The sequence below is a fragment of the Muscardinus avellanarius genome (assembly GCF_963383645.1).
Source record: "Muscardinus avellanarius genome assembly, chromosome: 13".
NCBI lineage: Eukaryota > Metazoa > Chordata > Mammalia > Rodentia > Gliridae > Muscardinus > Muscardinus avellanarius.
In genome coordinates, this window is record NC_137799.1 from 761,721 (window position 1) to 778,440 (window position 16,720).

At 66.0% G+C, this 16,720-nt stretch overlaps 1 protein-coding gene across 1 annotated transcript; it reads left to right on the plus strand.

Annotated features, from left to right (window-relative positions):
* Window positions 1-15,246: 15,246 nt before the first annotated feature.
* NRARP (NOTCH regulated ankyrin repeat protein) lies at window positions 15,247-15,591 on the plus strand (the record flags this gene model as incomplete). Its single annotated transcript, XM_080708429.1, has 1 exon — window positions 15,247-15,591. One exon carries the CDS (start codon window positions 15,247-15,249, stop codon window positions 15,589-15,591), a length of 345 nt encoding a protein of 114 aa, XP_080564555.1.
* Between the last annotated feature and the right edge of the window lie 1,129 nt (window positions 15,592-16,720).

Genomic DNA, 16,720 nt, shown 5'->3' on the forward strand with positions numbered 1-16,720 from the left:
CGTTCAGGGGCCCTGTACGCTGAGGCTGCAGACCCACCACATGGGTCCATCTGGACATCAGAGGACTTCTGGCCACTCATCGCAGAGAGCGGCTCAAGATGGACCTAGCAGGGTCTCGGGGCCTCAGTGGATGGGCAGGGAGGGGGCCAGTGACTCCAAGTCTGGCTCTGGGAAGAATGCCGACTCCCCAGGCCTGCCCCAGCAGCCTGCCTCCCTCCACTGAGGGCGGCCAGACTCTGGCTCCGAGCCGCCCTGTCCCCAGCCAGGCCAGCGCTGGCCGCCTCCCTGGAGAGCCGCGGCCTGCGGACTTCCACTTCCCCTCCTCCTCCTGCTATTTCGGTGCCGTTCCCGGAGGGAAAGCCCACTCGCCGTCCAGTGTTCCCAGGGTCTAGGCTGCCCCGCTGGTGCAGTGGGCTCTGCAGAAAGCCAGCCCAGCAGCAGTGGTGGAGATGGGGCCTGGCCAGCGCAGGCCTCCAGGGCCAGCTTTCTGGGGTGTCTGCACTTGAGGACAGAGAACCCCCCAAGCTGAGTGGGGCTGACCTCAGGGACCCCTGCCCGGCCTGGAGCCGCAGGGCCTCCTCTGGGAGCCACATGCCTTGAAGCCAGCCACCTGGGGGCATGGGCTACCCCTCAGGACCGTCCGCCAAGAGAACGTTCCCAGTACCGTCCAGCATGGGAAAATATTTTATCAAAGAAATTTGAGTTTAAAAAAAAAAAAAAACCTAAACATGAACCCCTGACACAGCCAGGCGCAATGTCTATTTTTACTGTCCCTCTGGTCCCCCGACCCACGTTGGGGAGTCAGGCATCCTGAAACAGTAACGTCAAGTCCTCAGAAGCGGGCATCCCAGGAGACCGTGACCCTGCCTTGGGGACCCCCAGGAGAGACAAGAGGAGCCTGTGGACAGGGAGCAGGCTGGGGCACCAAGAGGAGGGACAGGACAGTGCAGGGTGGCGCTCCATCTCCCACCCCCTGTGGAGACACCCTCGGGCTGGAAGCAGCGCCCTCCTGGCCTTTGGCCACCTGACTCCTTCCCACACCTGTCCTTCCAGTCACACATGCCACTAACCAAAGGTGCGGGACAGAGCCTGACCCCGCTCCCGAGACGCTGGGCAGGGGCAGCGTGGGGAGGTCGGGCCCCGCCTGGAGAGTGGGGCAGGTCCCAGCAAGGACAGGACTCAGCATGCACCCCAGTGCAATGGGGGACAGCGCAGGACTTCCCGAAACTCCTGGGTCTCCCCAGGTGACGCCTAGGAGACCAAGGACCTGGACGCTAATGCCCAGGGACCACCTGGCTCTGGTGGCTCAGCGTGGACCCCAGCCACTTGGGAAAGATGCTGGTGCTCCTGGGGGCACCTGCTCACCCCACGGCGGTGGCCCCTGTGGTCGCCTAGGCCTGCAGCCCTGTCCCTGCCTGTCCTTCACCTCCCAGAACACCACGGCTCCCCTAGATTGTGGCAAGGCCTTGTGCAGCCCTGTCCAGCACACCACTGTCTCCCCCGGGGATCCCCCACGAGCAGCCCGGGCTGAGGGGCCCCTGAACGAAGGCTGCCTCCCTGCGCCCAGACGCGGGAGGGTCCAGCCCCTGGGAGCTCAAGCCCACAGGGTGTAGTGGACAGTCGGCGCCTGGGCAGAAACTGCACGATGGAGGCAGAGGAGCCCTGGACAGGGCGGGAGGCAGGAGGCTTCTGAGCAGGTCCCACTGACCTGGGCCAGCCTGGCCTCTTCCACGGCCAGCTGGTGGTCAGACACGTAAGAGGCTAGCCCAGGCTGAGCCTGACAAGGCCTCCACGCTCTTCTCAGGCTCCTGTGAGTGAGGACACTGCGGGCAGCAAGCAAGACGCCCCTCGGTGTCCAGTGTCCCTGTCCATGCTGCCACTAGCCAGAGAAATTCCTAGCCCCTCCAGGACCTGGGGAGGGGCAGCAGCCTGCCCCTTGCAGCTCTGAGGATGCAGAGGTTCCCTGGCACTGTGGGGGGCACCCCAGCACAGAATGAGGGGACCACAGAAGAAGGCACAGAGGTCAGGGAGCCACACAGCACAAAGGCCATAGCCCCTCATCGGGCTGCACCCTGGCCTGCTGTCCACTCAGCTCCAGGTGGATGGAGACAGGCGTCCGCTGGGCCTGCAGATAAAGGGGGCGTGAGGCCGAGTGTAGTGGTGCGCCCCGTCAACTGGTGCTTGGGAGGCTTGAGGCAGGACGCTGGCAGGTTCAAGGCCAGTGCTCGCTAATTTAGGAATACCCTGTCTCAAGTCAAACAGAAAGGGGCTGGGGTGTAGCTCAGTGGTACAGCCCGGCTGGGTTCCAGCCCCACAGAAACGGAGGTGTGGGTTCCACCACAGGACTGGAGGGACTCGAGGGGACCGGAAGCCGCCTGCGGGGGGTGGTCCTGCCCGGGAGGCAGCAGAGGCCGGCTGCAGGGCGATGGCCCGCGCCAGGGCAGGCATCGCAGGGACTCCAGCCGGCCAGCAGGGAGGGCCTCTCCACCCTCGGGCCAGGCAAGGGAGCCCCTCCCCGCACCTCATGAACAGGCTGGGGTCCCCGCGGAGCCCCTCTCCACTCTGGCCCCCGCTGGGCAGGCCCGTCCTGCGGTCGCACTGCCTTCCCCGGGGCCCCCCCCGCCTGGCCCGAGCCCGGCTGAGGGCCCCGACGACACCCCGCAGGTCCAGCTCCAGCCTGCCGGGTGCCGGCTCAAGGTGGCCTCCTCCAGGGAGCCCTCGGAGCCCAGGCCCCGCACGGCCACGGTGCGTGTCCGGCCCTGCCACCTGCCCTGGGGGGCCGCTCCCGCGACCCGGCGGGCGGCCCGCGCCGGGAGGGCCCGCGGCGGCGGCGCGCACCCCGCGACCCGGGCGGGAAGGCGGCAGCCGTTTGCTTTTGAATCCCCGCCGGCGCCCTGAGTGGCCCTTTCAAAGCGGCGGCGGGGGCGGGGGCCGTTCCCAGGCGCGCCCCGCCCGCCCGCCCCTCCTCCCGCTTTCCCACGCGGCCGGCCCGGCGCGTTCTCACGCCGCCGCCCCTCCCCCGTCTGGGAACGGCCGCGCCGCGCCCGGGGGGCGGGGACCCAGGAAGGGGGAGGGGAGCCGGCGAGGGGGGGGCCCGCACGGGAAGGGGCGGGCGCACCGCGGACGGGCGGAGGGAGCCTGCGACGGGGATCGTGAGAGCCCCAAGAAGGCAGTGCTCGCCAATGGAGGGCGGGGCCTCAGGAACGGGAGGGGGCCCCGAGGACGGAGGAGCGAGAGGCCTCAGGACGGGGTGGGGGGCGAAGGGGCTCCAGGATGGAGCCACAGGAAACCTGGAGCGGGAGGTGGGGGAGAGGCACCCAGCGGGGCCCGGGCCTCCGAAAGGGGTGCCCCTGAGACACTTGGGCTGGCAGGGGGGGCGGCCAGAACCCCAGCCCGGCCCGGCTCCGCATTCTGCGCGGCCCAGATTCCATTCGGGGGGGGGGGGGGGCAGAGCCTGGCCTTTGAGGCCCTGGGGTCCGCGGGAGGACAGTCACTGGCCAGGTTTTCCTCTCCAGGCTTCTCCCGCAGCCGGGCAGGCGCAGGGCCCGTTCTAACGAATGCAAATAGAGTTCTACTAAAATGAGAATTTCTGGGGGGGGGGGAAAGTTTCATATAAAAAAAAATATATAAAAGCCGGGTGTGGTGGCGCACGCTTGTAATCCCCGCGCTTGAGAGGCTGAGACAGGAGGATTGCACAGGTTCAAAGCCAGCCTCAGCTACTTAGTGAGGCTCTCAGCAACTTAGACCCTGTTTCCAAATAAAATATAAAAAATAGGTCTGGGAGTATAGCCCGGAGGTAGAAAGCCTCTGGGTCCCACCCCCAGTACCACCAAAAAAAAAAATTAAAAACATATATAGCCGGGCGTGGTGGCGCACACTTGTAATCCCCGCGCTTGGGAGGGTGAGACAGGAGGATGGCACAGGTTGGAAGCCAGCCTCAGCTACTTAGTGAGGCTCTCAGCAACTTAGCGAGACCCTGTTTCCAAATAAAATATAAAAAATAGGTCTGGGAGTATAGCCCGGAGGTAGAAAGCCTCTGGGTTCCACCCCTAGGACCACTTAAAAAAAAAATTAAAAACATATATAAAAACATGCCCCACATCTGAGATTCAAGTTTAGAGGAATTGTGTTCCCCTGCCTTCCCTTGGGAGTATGACTGTGCCCTGCGAGGACCCTGGGAGCCTGGAGGACATCCTGACGGCCCCGTGGCCACCTGGCCACCCCACAACTCGACTGAGAGGCAGCGAGGTCCCTCGGAGCGTGTGGGGGTCACAACCTGAGGGTGGCTGAGGCTGCGGAGCTCCCAGTAGGTGATGCAGGGCACCCAAGGGAGAGCCAGGGCTCAGGCCTCGTGCCCAGAGGGCCCAAAGGAAAGGGTGCCCGCCTGCTGGGCCCTGGCCTGCTACAGGACCCTTCTCCCCCAGGGCAGGCCTGGGGCAGAGCCGGTAGCCCGCGCCCCCCCCCACACACACACACAGTCTCAGCTTCTCCTCCATGCTCAGTTCATGCCCAACACACCCGGGCGCAGGCTCAGTGACTGTCCAGGGCTGTCCCTCTCCCTTCCTGGGTGCTAGGGTGTAGCTCGGGCAGTGTGGGTGCGTGAGGCCTGGTTTCCATCTCAGCAGTACACTCAGAGGCACCCTGGCCAGCTCAGGATAAAAGCTGGTGCCAGGGTACAGGCTGTGGGCCTGGCTGCCCCCCTCCATCCCCAGGGGGCCCGCACCACAGAGAATAGCCCCAGGCCCATCCCCCAGGCCCATCCCCCAGCCCCTGTGGCGACATTGTCCTGGCTGCACAAAGGGATGGGGCAGTGGCCGGGTGGGGGAGGGGCCGGGCCCTTGGGACTGCCCTGGGGGAGGGGCGATGCGGGCAAAGCCCCTGCCTGTGCTGCCACCCTGGGTTTCAGATGCCAGATGCACAGGGCACTGGGGGTCGAGGCCACCACCACTGGATTCTGAAACCTTCTACACCAGCAAGCCTCCAGGGATCTGCCCCCACGCCTGCCCTTCTGCCCCCCAGCACTGTCACCAGAGAAAAATCTGAGCCAGGCTGTATATAGAAGGGTGGCCCCCAGTACTGGGCTGTTGGGTCTCGGGTGGTCTGAGGGTGCAGTGGCCCTCTGCTCCTCACCTTTGGGACGTACCGCCCGGGGTCTCCAAGGTGCTCCCGGGACAGTGTGGGAGAACCAGGTGAGGGCAGCCCAGGGCCAGCAGGCTGCCTGACTGCTTCCTCCTGGCCCCTTCCGGCCTGTCTAGCAAGGTGTCAAGCCAACACCCGAGCCCTGGCCAGCTGTTGGAGCAGCTCCCAGGGGAGGACAGAGCAGACAGCCAGGCTGGGGCCTTGAGACCCACCAGGGGGCAGGCAGGGGCCAAAGGCCAGCAGTACCCTGGGTCAGCCACAGAGGTGACCCCAGCCCAGGGACCCCCACCTGAGGAGGGCCTGAGCTCCAGGTGTGGGTGTGTCCAGGCGCTAAGGCGCCCTGCGTCCACGTGCCCCTGGATTTCACGGTTCACTTTCTCTCTGTGCTTTTATCTTTTGCTGTTACCCAGTTTGCTCCAGATGAGCAGAAATGGCCCATTAATCTAGAACGTTCTCCCAGCCTCTCAGCTTGGGCAGCGCTGCTGGGAGAGCAGACCTCTGAGCCAACACCCTGCCGGGACCCACCTGGGGAGGTGGGGATGCCACCGAGGCCCAGAGTCCCAGCCTCAGAATGAGCCCTCATGGTCCCTGGGCCGGTGGGAGGTGGGGTGCGGCAGAGGGCAGGCCTGCTGAGGGCCTCAGACTTGCAAGGGCAGGGGAGGGGGTCGAACAAAACTGCCCTCTGCTCAGAGCAGGAGGCCCAGAGAGGCCCCTTGAGTCTCTGCCACCCTCACCCACCCTTCCTGAGGGGTCCGTCCCTGGGCGTGGGGACAGAAATCCCCAGGCACCGGGCTTGCCCCAGCTGGAAGGTGGAGGCTGGACTTCCCAGTTGTGCTAGGTGCCTGCTGGGCTGGGAGGATGGGGCCGTGGGAATTCCCGGGGCGGCCAGCCCGTGGGAGGTGATCTCGGTCACCTCTGCCGGCCTCTGCAGATCGCTGGCCCAGTTCCTCGTTAGCAGAGGGCCCTCAAACTGCTGCCCTGCACCCCCAGGGCATGTGGCACTCAGGATGCAGTCCTGCAGGACCCAGGGCTCCGGTCCCAGCCTCCCCTCTCGTCCCCCCCACCCCCCGGCTCAGGCACAGGCCTCAGGGCCCACTGGGGTCTCAGGGTGTCTGTTAGAGGCTGGTGACCTAGGCTGGATTGGACTCCACTGCCTGCAGCCTGAGGAGAGGGCCCGGTGGGTTCTAGGAAAAGCAGGCCGAGGCCGCAGCGGAGGCTGCCTTTCCAGCTGTGACCACCGACTAAATCCCTGGCCGGGCCCACCGTGGCTGTGCACCAGCCGTTCACCATTTGAGGTGCATAAGCCTGGCACACCTGCAGGCACACAGACCCAGTCAGTGGCGTGTGGCCAGGCACCCACTGGATGCCAGGAAGGGGACCCCGGCTTAACGTCAGCTCCTTTGGTCCTGGTTTTTCCCCTGGGCAGTGTAGCTGGGATTCCTGGGCTTCATGCTAAGAGCGGGCCCACTCATGGTGCAGCCCCCCAGAACCCAGAGAACAGACCCTCAGAGCCTCCTGGTGCCCACCCAGCCCCAGGAGGGCTTGCCTCTTTGGCCCAGGTGAGAGTCAGACCCACTTGGGGCAGGGCCAGCCTCTTCTGAGGTCCTGCGTAGGCCTGGAGGGAGAGGGGCCACATGAGGCAGGCTGTGGAGTCCAGGGGCCCCACCACATGCAGGACAGCTCTCGGCGGGTAGCCAGGCCCAGGATGGAGCCTCACCGTCCGCAGGCCCTTGCCTGACAGTGGCAGCCCCAGGCAGGGCTGCATGTGGCACTGGCACCTTGCGGGCGCGAGCCGTGGGAACCAGGTGAGCGGGTGGACCCCTGGGACCGGCCGCTGGGAGCCTTCCCAGCCTCTCTTGCCCCCACTCACCTGGGCCCTCCCACACCCTCCGGAGCCCCTCCCTCCCTCCCAGCGGCCCTCAGACTCACAGAAGGGGTCAGTGGGGGTGCGAAAGCCAGGCTGTCTCCCGGCCACGGCCAGTGCCCAGCTGTGCTGCTCTGGGCTCCAGGCCTTGGCCTCAGTCAGGCCCCCACCTCTGCCCGCACCCCGTGGCACTGAAGCTGGAAGAGCAATAAGGAGACCCTGTGTGCCTGGCCGGCGAGGGTCGTGTGACCGAGCAGCTAAGCCCCAGAAGCCCCTTCTCCGGGCCCCCAGGTGCAGGGCGTGGGTTGCCTGGTGCCGGGCAGAGGCTTCAGGTGGGTGGTCAGCGCTCACGTGGGCAATTGCACACGAGCCCACCATGAGCGCCGGCCCAGGGGCCGCTGCCTGCGCAGAACGGGGGCCAGGAGATGGACAGGGAGGCCCTTGGTGGCAGGCCTTCCTTCGGACGGGGAGCCAGGGCAGAGGGCGGGCGCTGCAAGCAGGGCAGAACCGGATTTTCCAGCCAGGCGGGGGCAGGGCTCCCCGGGGCCCCACTGGGGTGACTGCAAGGCCCGAGAGCGGCAGCGGGCCGTGGGAAAACCAGCACCCATGGTTCCCGAGGGTGGGGCCAGGTCCTTTCGGACGACACCAGGCGTTTGTCTTCGTGGTGGTGACTCAGCACTGAACCACAGCCCTGCCCAGGCTGCAAGAGGGGCCGGGTCCCTGGAGAGTGGGGGATCCCTGCAGAGGACCCACTCCGCCCCTGGGATGCACCTGCTGTGGGGGCCTGGCCAGAGCAGAGCATGGCCTGGATGCTGGGCAGCCCAGGGCCATCCCTGAGGTAGCCATCCTCCACTGGGTCTGGGAGTGGCCCTGCACTCCACACCTGCCCCAAGAGCCCCAGACCCAGAGGCCCCTCCTGGAGCTGGCTGAACGAGGTGGTGGGAGCACAAGAGGTGCCCCCTGGGTTGGGGGCTTCCTAGAGGGAGGGATGGAGCTGGGCAGAAGGAAGGAAGGAGGGTCCTCCTCCCCGGGGGCCTCCTGCCCCATCACCCCCAGGCCCCTGGCTTTGGGCTGCAGTGCTGGGAGCAGCTGCGCGGGTAATACAACCTCTGGGTGTCGAAAGACTCGTGGGAAAAGGGGCGTGGGCAGGGCCAGCGCCACCCCACCCCACACGGGTGCGCCCTGGGGCTCCAGCCCCGTCACCCCCACACCTCCTAGCTCACCCACATCCCCTGGGTGGGGAGAGAGCCCAGCACAGTCTCAGAAGCGTGGCTCTCAGCTGCTTTCTCCCTGTGGTCCTGTGGGGGAGCCCAAGACCCGATTCTCAGGTGCTCTGACCCCCCCACTGCACTTGGTGTGGGGTTCAGACTCATCTCCTTGTCCAGGAGATAGATGCTGAGGGAGCTGTACGTGGCCCCCTTGGGCACAGGCCACCTGAGCACAGGCTGAGCCAAGCCAAGTCTCCTGCACTCCAAGGCGGGGTCAGGCCTGCAGGCCTGAGCGCAGCCCCTCCCTGGACGGCCCTGCTTGGAGACCATTCAATGCCACAGACTGAAGGAGTTTTGTTTCTGACCCCTCATGGGCTTCAGGGCCACACAGGCTTCCGGGCAGTGGTAGTGGCCGAGTTTCACTGGAAATGTGGACGCTGAGGTAGACAGGCTGTCCAGCGAGCCCGTGCTGTGACCTGAGTTGAGCTGGCAGAGGGGACCCAGGCCTGTCTCTGCCCTGGAAGCCCAGGGTCTAGCAGAGCCTACAGGGCCTCAGGAAGCACAGGTGGACACACACGGCCCACAGGCCACGGGATGGAGACGAGGCTGAAGACCTTCCTTGGCCTCCAGGAAAGGGCCTGGCCAGACACAGCTGCCAGGAGGGCCTCAGGGCTGGGGTGGGCAGCATGGGGAGGAGGCCCAGGCCTCACGCCCTGGAGGCCCCTGGGCCTGTGGCTGTCCAGTACCTGAAGGTCTCCAAGGCCTCGAAGCAGTTCCTCTGGTTCAGTGGCCGGCGAGAAGGCCCCAGGTATGGGGTGGGTCCCCGGCTGCACACCCTCAGTGAGAGCGGGAAGGCAGGGCTGGCAACAGTGTCAGGGCCTGGTGGCCTCTGCCCGCTCCATCTCCATGCCTCTGGGTCTCTCTGGCAGGCCCTGCACAGTCGCCTGTCTATGCACACACAGGCACACACACACATATGCAGGGGCATGCATGCATGTGCACACCTCAGCCACACATGCCCACACACTCTGGGCCCATGCTGGCCACACCGTTAGTACTGCTGCCTCCTGCCTGCCAGAGGCAGGGGGCCCACAGGGTGCAGGAGGAGAGCTGGGCCAGGCCTGGCGGATACAAGGGGGCCGTGGAACTCATGGGGTCAGCCTGAGGCCAGGGCAGGACGGGGAAGAGACTGTCACCCGGAGTGGCCAGCAGAGCACGCCCCAGAGGCCGCCAGGAAGTGAGGCTGGAGGTGCCCCTGCGCCCCCCACTCACAAGGCGAACACGGCTCGGCTAGAGCCCAGCAAGTGGCCACACACTCGCACTGTCCTCTGTGCCGTCAGCCTCTCAGGCTGGCCTCTCCGGCCTTCCCACTCCCGCTGGCCTCCATCCAGCCTCTGCCCTAGGCTGGCCGCTTCTACCCACGCAGCAGGCGGCTCTACAGCCTCTGCCATCCTGGGCAGCTCTGGGGCTCTCGGCATGACCACTGGGGGCAGGGGGAGCTGCCCCGCCAGGAGGGCTGTCAGCCCTGTCCCCCTACCCCTGCCTCCACAGGTGATCCGGCTTCCTCCGCCTACATGGCTGGTAAGAGCCAGGCCAGACAGGCCAGGAGACAGGGAGATCAGATGGGGGTCTCGGCCTCCCCATGGGGGCTGCATCCACCCTGTCCCGGCTGCAGTTAATCTTGGGCCATCTGTACAGGAATGTTTGCCAAGCAAATTACCAGGGTCCACAGGAATGGGGAGGACGCCTCTCCCACCTGCTGGTGGTGGTTCCCGCAGCCACTGCTGCCCTCCACCCTGCAGTGGCCCCACTGCAGCCGCCAGCCTGGCCAGTCAGCCTGGAGATCGCAGCAGGACTGAGGGGCCGCTCACGGGGCCACCCTGACGTCGCTGGCCACCCCGGCCCCGCCCACCATCCTGGTGCACTGATTTCGACATGCTCCTTGGCAGTGGGCTTATCTGCTCATCACTACAAATGGGCCGCCCCGCCCCCGCCCCTGCCCGCCTGTTCTCAGGCCCCCAGCCCTAATCAGCAGATCTCCCGCCCAGAACATGTTTCCCAGGGACCTTTGAGCCCCAAGAATGGCCCAAGGTGTGAGGTCCCCGGGGAGGAAACCCATGGCTACTAAGCTTCTGAGTCCCTGCCCTTTGCCCCTCTCTGGGGGGGATGGGGAGGCTGGGCACCTAGAGGTGACAGTGACCGGACTCACTCACAGCTGACAGGTGGCTCTGAGGACGGCCCCATCCTTAAGACACGCACGTCCCATGTTTTGTCATCCTCGGTTAACAGACGAGGATGCTTCCCAGAACAAGGACAGGCAGGCGAGCCCTGAGCCCACCCACCACAGACAGGGCTGCTCCACGGGCCCTGGCACCTGGGCCTGCCCCAGGATGGGGTCTGCGAGGGGACAGACAGTGCTCTGAGGGGTGGTCTCTGGGCCCTGAGGACCACAGGGCTGGGGCTGGAGGCAGGGGACCAGGGAACTGAGAACAGAAAGGGCTGGGGGTCAGTGGCTGGGGAGCCATCAGCCCATGTACAGGAGGGGTCCAGTGTTGGGGAGGTGGCAATTCTGGAAGAGGAACCTGAGCCTGAGGACCGGTGGGGCTGAAATCGGGCAGTTTCCAGCTGTTCAGGTCCAGCCTAGAGGCAGCCCCGGGGGTGCACCTGTGACCTCCCTTGCCGCTGGCGAGAGCCAGAGACCTGCAGGCCAGCACCCAGGTCACACTGGACACCACACGGACGTCTGGACTGGGGGCAGCAGATTTCTACAAGGTCCTAGAGGGTGCCCCAGCTCCTGCCAGCTGACCTGGGCCCCTGGCCCACCAGCAGAGCTTCCAAGGACTGGGCTGGCCAGGGCAGCTGGACGGTCCACATGAAAGTGGCCGCTGCAGGGACCAGTGGTCATGGCTCCATGCGGTTTACTTCATGCTCCTCCCAGGAACCGGTCCTGAGCCCTCTGTGTGACTGTGCTGTGGGGGGCCCACGTGTGGCTGGCCCCTCTGGTCACAACAGGGCTCAGGGCTTGGTGCCAGGGCAGCACAGGGTCCCAGGGTTGAGGAGGGCCCAGGGTAGGGGTTCCTGTGAGCAGCCAGCCTGGGCCCTGGCTGGGTCTTGCAGAGGCCTGCCTCCTCCTTGCTCACCCCCCAGGAATGTGCGCCCCCCCACATCCTCTTCCTCTACTTCCTGTCCGGAGCGGAAACCAGCTCTGATTTGGCTGAGCAGCTGAGGCGGATGCCTCCTGGCAACAGGGCTTGGGGGCCAGGGTGGAGCAGCCACCCCACCCAGTGCAAGGAGCACCTACAGGCCCCAGGTGTGCCGGCCCCAGGAACAACAGCCTGGGGCAATGCCAGGCCCACCTCTACCCTGGGCCGGCCCAGCTGGGGTCTCCCACACCGGGGCCAGCCATTGCCCTGAGAAGTCCCTGGGGATTACATCGTGGCCATTCAGCCCCCAACCACCCAGCCAGGGTGCCATTTCACAGATGGGGAGTGAGGGCCAGGGCAGGCAGAGCCAGGGTCAGGTCAAAGCCCACTCTGATCTTACCCTTCCTCCTCACCCGTGGGCGAGACAGTCACAGGGTCTGAGCCTGAGGGCCGGGGGGACCAGCTGGGATTCAGCTTCTGGGAGTGGAACCCCAGTTCCACATCCTGCCCTGGGGACCCATTCCCCCAACCACACTCCTTCCCTGCTGAGCATTAAGAGGAAGCGGCTGCCCAGCCAGCTGCACCCTGGGCCCCTGCTCCTCACGGAGGCCTGAGAGCTGCAGCGCCCCAGCAGAGCTGAGAGAGAGGCCGAGGCGGGAAAAAGACCGCGCCGCCCCTCCTGGCCAGGCCCAGCGTGCCCTGCCTCCTCCGGCCTCAGGGTACACCTGGCTGCCAGGCACCCCATCCCAGACATCTGGGTAGGGCCTAGGCTCTCTGCTCCTGCCCCAGCCCAGGTGCAGGTGCTGGATGCAGGCCCAGGAGTGGGAGTGAGCCCCAAGGCTCCTTCCGCAGCCGGGGGGCAGGTCAGTGAGCAGTAGGCTGCCTCCCGGACTGGGGACAGTCAGCAGGCTGATGGGGCGGCCGCGGCCCCTGTGCCAGTGTGCCGAGAGGCCGGCCTGGCGGGCAGGGCCCGGGTCACAGCAATTGTCTGCGGCAGTTCCTGCCCGGCCGTCCTTCCTCCGCTGGCCGGCCTGCGCTGGCCGGCGCTGAGTGTTATTTGATGCCTCTCCTCTCTCGGCCCTTCTACCAGGTGTCTGGGCCGCTGGGAAGAAACACTCTCCTCTTTCCCACGCTCCCCGACACATTTTAATGAATTAGCTAGAAGCCCCGCCCCACTGCCCGCTGGCCTCCCTCCCCTGCTCAGTGCCTTTAAGGTGGCTGCGGGCCTTGGCCCAGCTCTGGCCAGCTGCCCCTTCTGTGCTGCCCTCCCCTAGCACTTCCAGGCTGCCCCATCTGCCCCACCCAGACTTCCCCACAGAGTCCCAGGTGCCCCCACAGCTGCCTGCTACTCTGAGCCCCCCCAGGAAGGAAAGGAAGGAGTGCCAGGAGGGGAAGGGGCCCCACTATTGTCGTGCGGGGGTGGGAAGGGGTGGTCAGGGCACCCCTCAGCCAGCATCCTCAGGATCCAGCAAGGGGGGAGGGATGGCATCCAGCTTCACAGGGTGGGGTCTCACGGACGTAGGGGAGTGCTAGGTCTTCTCTGAGCCTGGCCAGCTCACGGTGGGTGCCCCTCCCACTCCCCAACAACAGCTGGGACAAATGTCCACCTTTTGGATGTGTCCTGCAGCAAACATTTGGGCAGTGCTCGCAGGAGCCAGGGCCCCCTCCCCCACACGCCCCATCCCATCCTCTAGTGGGGCAGTGGCAAGGAGGCGGCCCTGGGGTGTGGCCAGAGCTCTTGGGAGCAAAATCACCCTTCGGAGCTGCAGTGGACCAAGCACCCAGCGGGGTCTCCCAACAACAGCGTGGCCACCTCGGCCTCATACAGGAGCCACACTGGGGGATCGTCCTGACCACATCTGCCTGACCCTCGCTCCTAACCCAGGGCAGGCAGAGTGACCTCGGGTGGGCTCCCGCCACAGCAGGGCTGCACACCAGCCAATCACCCCTGCCAGGGCCATCAGAGCCGCCGCTGATTTCACGGCCCCGTGGCGGCGGCCTCGAGTTCCCACACTGAGCTCACACAGGCCCCTTTGTCTGCCGCCTGCCGCGGATGTCAGCGGGACTTTTCTCCCAGGCTCGGCTTGCTGGAGTCTCAGATGCCCTTCTCCAGGCCCGGCTGAAGCCCACCTGGGCAGGGGCCTGTCGGGAGCCCCACCTTCCAGGGGCTTGGCAAGAGCACGGGCTCTGCTCATCCTACCATGCCCTCAGCAGATGCACAGACACCATGACACCACCCTAGGCACCCTCCTCCAGCAGCAGGAGGCTCCCCACCCTCAGGAAGCCGGGGTGCCAGCGTCTCACCGGAGCCCAACACTCGCACTGCACAGTGGGGAGAACCCTCGCCGCCCCCAACAGCTCTTAGGGAAAGCAGTAACGGAGGCAGGGGGGGGGGGGGCGGCAGTGTCCGCTGAGAGGAGCCACAGGGACTGGGGGCCTCAGGAGGACCAGAGCCGGCTCCAAAGGTGCACCCCAGGGACTCAGGCTCCCAGGCTACCCGGAGGGTCCCACTTGAGCGTGGCCCTGCTCAGTCATACAGGGTCAGCCCTTGAGATGGTCAGAGCAGGTGGGGCACACCCACAGGGCAGCCTATTGGGGGGACTCAGAGCAGACACCCAAGGGGCCTGCAGCTGGTGGGCAGTGTCGTTCCCCAGACAGGGCCTGGCAGGGTGGTCTCCCCAGAAAGGCCCAGAGCTGACTTCTCAGAATTCCAGGCCTGGCCTTAGATGGAATTCAAGCCCCAGCGTGCCCCAGCCTCCTGCTCTGCAAGTCTGAGAATCATTCCTCCTTAATTTCCATCAACCGCAGCCGAGCTGTAAACTGTAAAATCTAATGAGGAAATGTGGCTGTTTATCCCTGGCTCGCACCTCCCGGTCAGTTGTTAGAGCGGTCAATAAAAAGTGGGTTGGTTTTACAATTTGGAAAGCCATTTCAGAATTCCCTTTCAGGGTAGCCCTGGGCACCTCCCGGGCTGCCTGCTGCCCCCTTCCCTCCCACCCCACTCCGGTTCCTGCCAGAGGGGCCGGGCATTAGAGGCGCTGGCCCTGAGGTCCCATGACTCTCCCACAGTGAACCCGCCCCGTCTTGGTTTCAGATGGAGAGCAGAGTGGGACCCTTTCACCGGGTCGACTCGGGCCTTGAGGGCTCCTCGCGCCGGGGCGGGGGGCAAACACAGGCTGACTAGGCCTCTGGGGAAGCCGCCCTTGGGCAGGAAGGGCCAGCGTGCCGGAGGGCCACGCGCTCGAACCGCGGGTGGGGTTAGCCCGAGCCGTGTGCCCCCAGCCTGGCTCGGAATTCACTGAGTGGATGGAGAGGCGGTGGGCGAGACCATGGCGGAGGGCGGCGGAGGACCGGGACCCGGGCAGCGGTGCGGTGGGGCACGGGCGGCCGGCCACCTGGCCTCGCAGCCCGGAGGAGCCCAGGACCAGCGCCCCCTGCCGCGGAACGCGCGGCCCCGGCCCCGCCCCCGGCGCCGCCCCGCCCCGCGCGGGCGCGGTCCAATCGCCGGCCGGCCGGCGCGCGCGTCACGCGGCCCATTGTTATGCAAATATAAGGACCGTAAAAGGCTCCGCGGCGCGGCGGGCAGCGAGAGCCGCGGCGCCGGGGACGCGCGTGGGTCCGCGCGGGCAGCCGAACCTGGGAGGAGCCGGGCCGCGCGCGTCGCGGGCCCCCGCGGCGCCCAGCCCCTGCGAGCGCAGCGACGCCCGCCCGCCCGGGCGCGGCTGGATGCGGCGGGGGCCCCGCGGCCGCGGCCCCCGGCCCCGAACGCCCGGAGCGCGCAGGGGCGGCGTGCGGGGCCCCGGGGCGCCGCGCCCTCCATGCGCCCAGGCGCGCCCCGACCCCCGCCCCGAGCGCGCCGGGGGCCCGCGCTGAGCCCGGGCCCGGCCGCAGCATGAGCCAGGCCGAGCTGTCCACCTGCTCGGCGCCGCAGACGCAGCGCATCTTCCAGGAGGCCGTGCGCAAGGGCAACACGCAGGAGCTGCAGTCGCTGCTGCAGAACATGACCAGCTGCGAGTTCAACGTGAACTCGTTCGGGCCCGAGGGCCAGACGGCGCTGCACCAGTCGGTCATCGACGGCAACCTGGAGCTGGTGAAGCTGCTGGTCAAGTTCGGCGCGGACATCCGCCTGGCCAACCGCGACGGCTGGAGCGCCCTGCACATCGCCGCGTTCGGCGGCCACCAGGACATCGTGCTCTATCTCATCACCAAGGCCAAGTACGCGGCCAGCGGCCGGTGATGTCCGCCCGCCCGGCCGGCCGGCCGCCCGTCTCTGCTGTACCTTCCCGCCAACTACCTCGCCCGCGCCGGGGTCGCCGCGCGGGGGTCCGCCCCGCCAGCAGCGCCTCCCCGCGGCGCCGGGCGCTGGGGGCGGGGGCCGCGCCGGCCCCTTTTGAAATTTGAGTGGCGACCGACCGGCGAGCGCGGCATCCCGAGACGCCGGATCTTCGGCTAGAAAGGCCTTCTCCGGGGGCCGGAGGCGCGCGGCCGAGCGGCCGGGGAAGCGCTCGCCGGGCCTGGCCCCCAAACTATTTATCACGTGTGTGTATACTTGTGGGTGAGGTTTGTGCGCCTGGTTTATGTTTGAGGACTATCGTGCGTGATCCATAGGGAAAGATGAGGGGTTGAACGATGCGTCTCTTTTTCCTAGTCTTAAAACTAAAAACTTGAGTCTACCATTTCTTGGTTGCACTGAAAATACCGCCTAGCCCGACGGTTTTCCCGTGGCTGCCCCTCCCTCGCCGCCCCGTCCGCCGCCCCGTGTCCTCCCGTGTGAGTTTTGGAAACCCCAGGGCCCCCCCCCGCCCCTCCTGAGTGGCCACGGTCCCCCACACCCGCTGGTTTTGCCAAGTTTCCGCGGGGCCTGGAAGTCGCTGGTGCTCGCGTGGCTGCAGCGTGGGGCCGAGGGGACGTGACCCTTCCTAGTGAGTCCTCTTATATTAACAGTCGGTTGCACACTTTTTTAAAAAAGTAAATGGATTTGCCACGATTAAATGTCATAACATTTATGACAATATAAAATATTAACATATTTTAAGCCAAGTTTTAGGTGTATGTTTTGAAATCTTGGTTATAAACCCAATTTTAAAGGGCGTTGTATCCAGCGTTGTGAAGGCAACAGTACCCATATTTATATTTTTATAAAATGCCTATAAGACTGTGAATCTCTGTGCTGTTGCTGAGTGGGAGGGCGGCTGCGCCCCTCCCCCGCCTCCCCGGCTCTGGCCGGTTCGGACCCCAGGATCTGCCCTGGTGGAGGGGCTGCACGAGGACCTGGGCCCACGCGGTGCTCTCGTCACTTGTCCCGAAAGGAGCCCTCCCCGGTTTCTGTGGTTCCCGTTTTCTATGCAACCCCACACCCCTTGTTG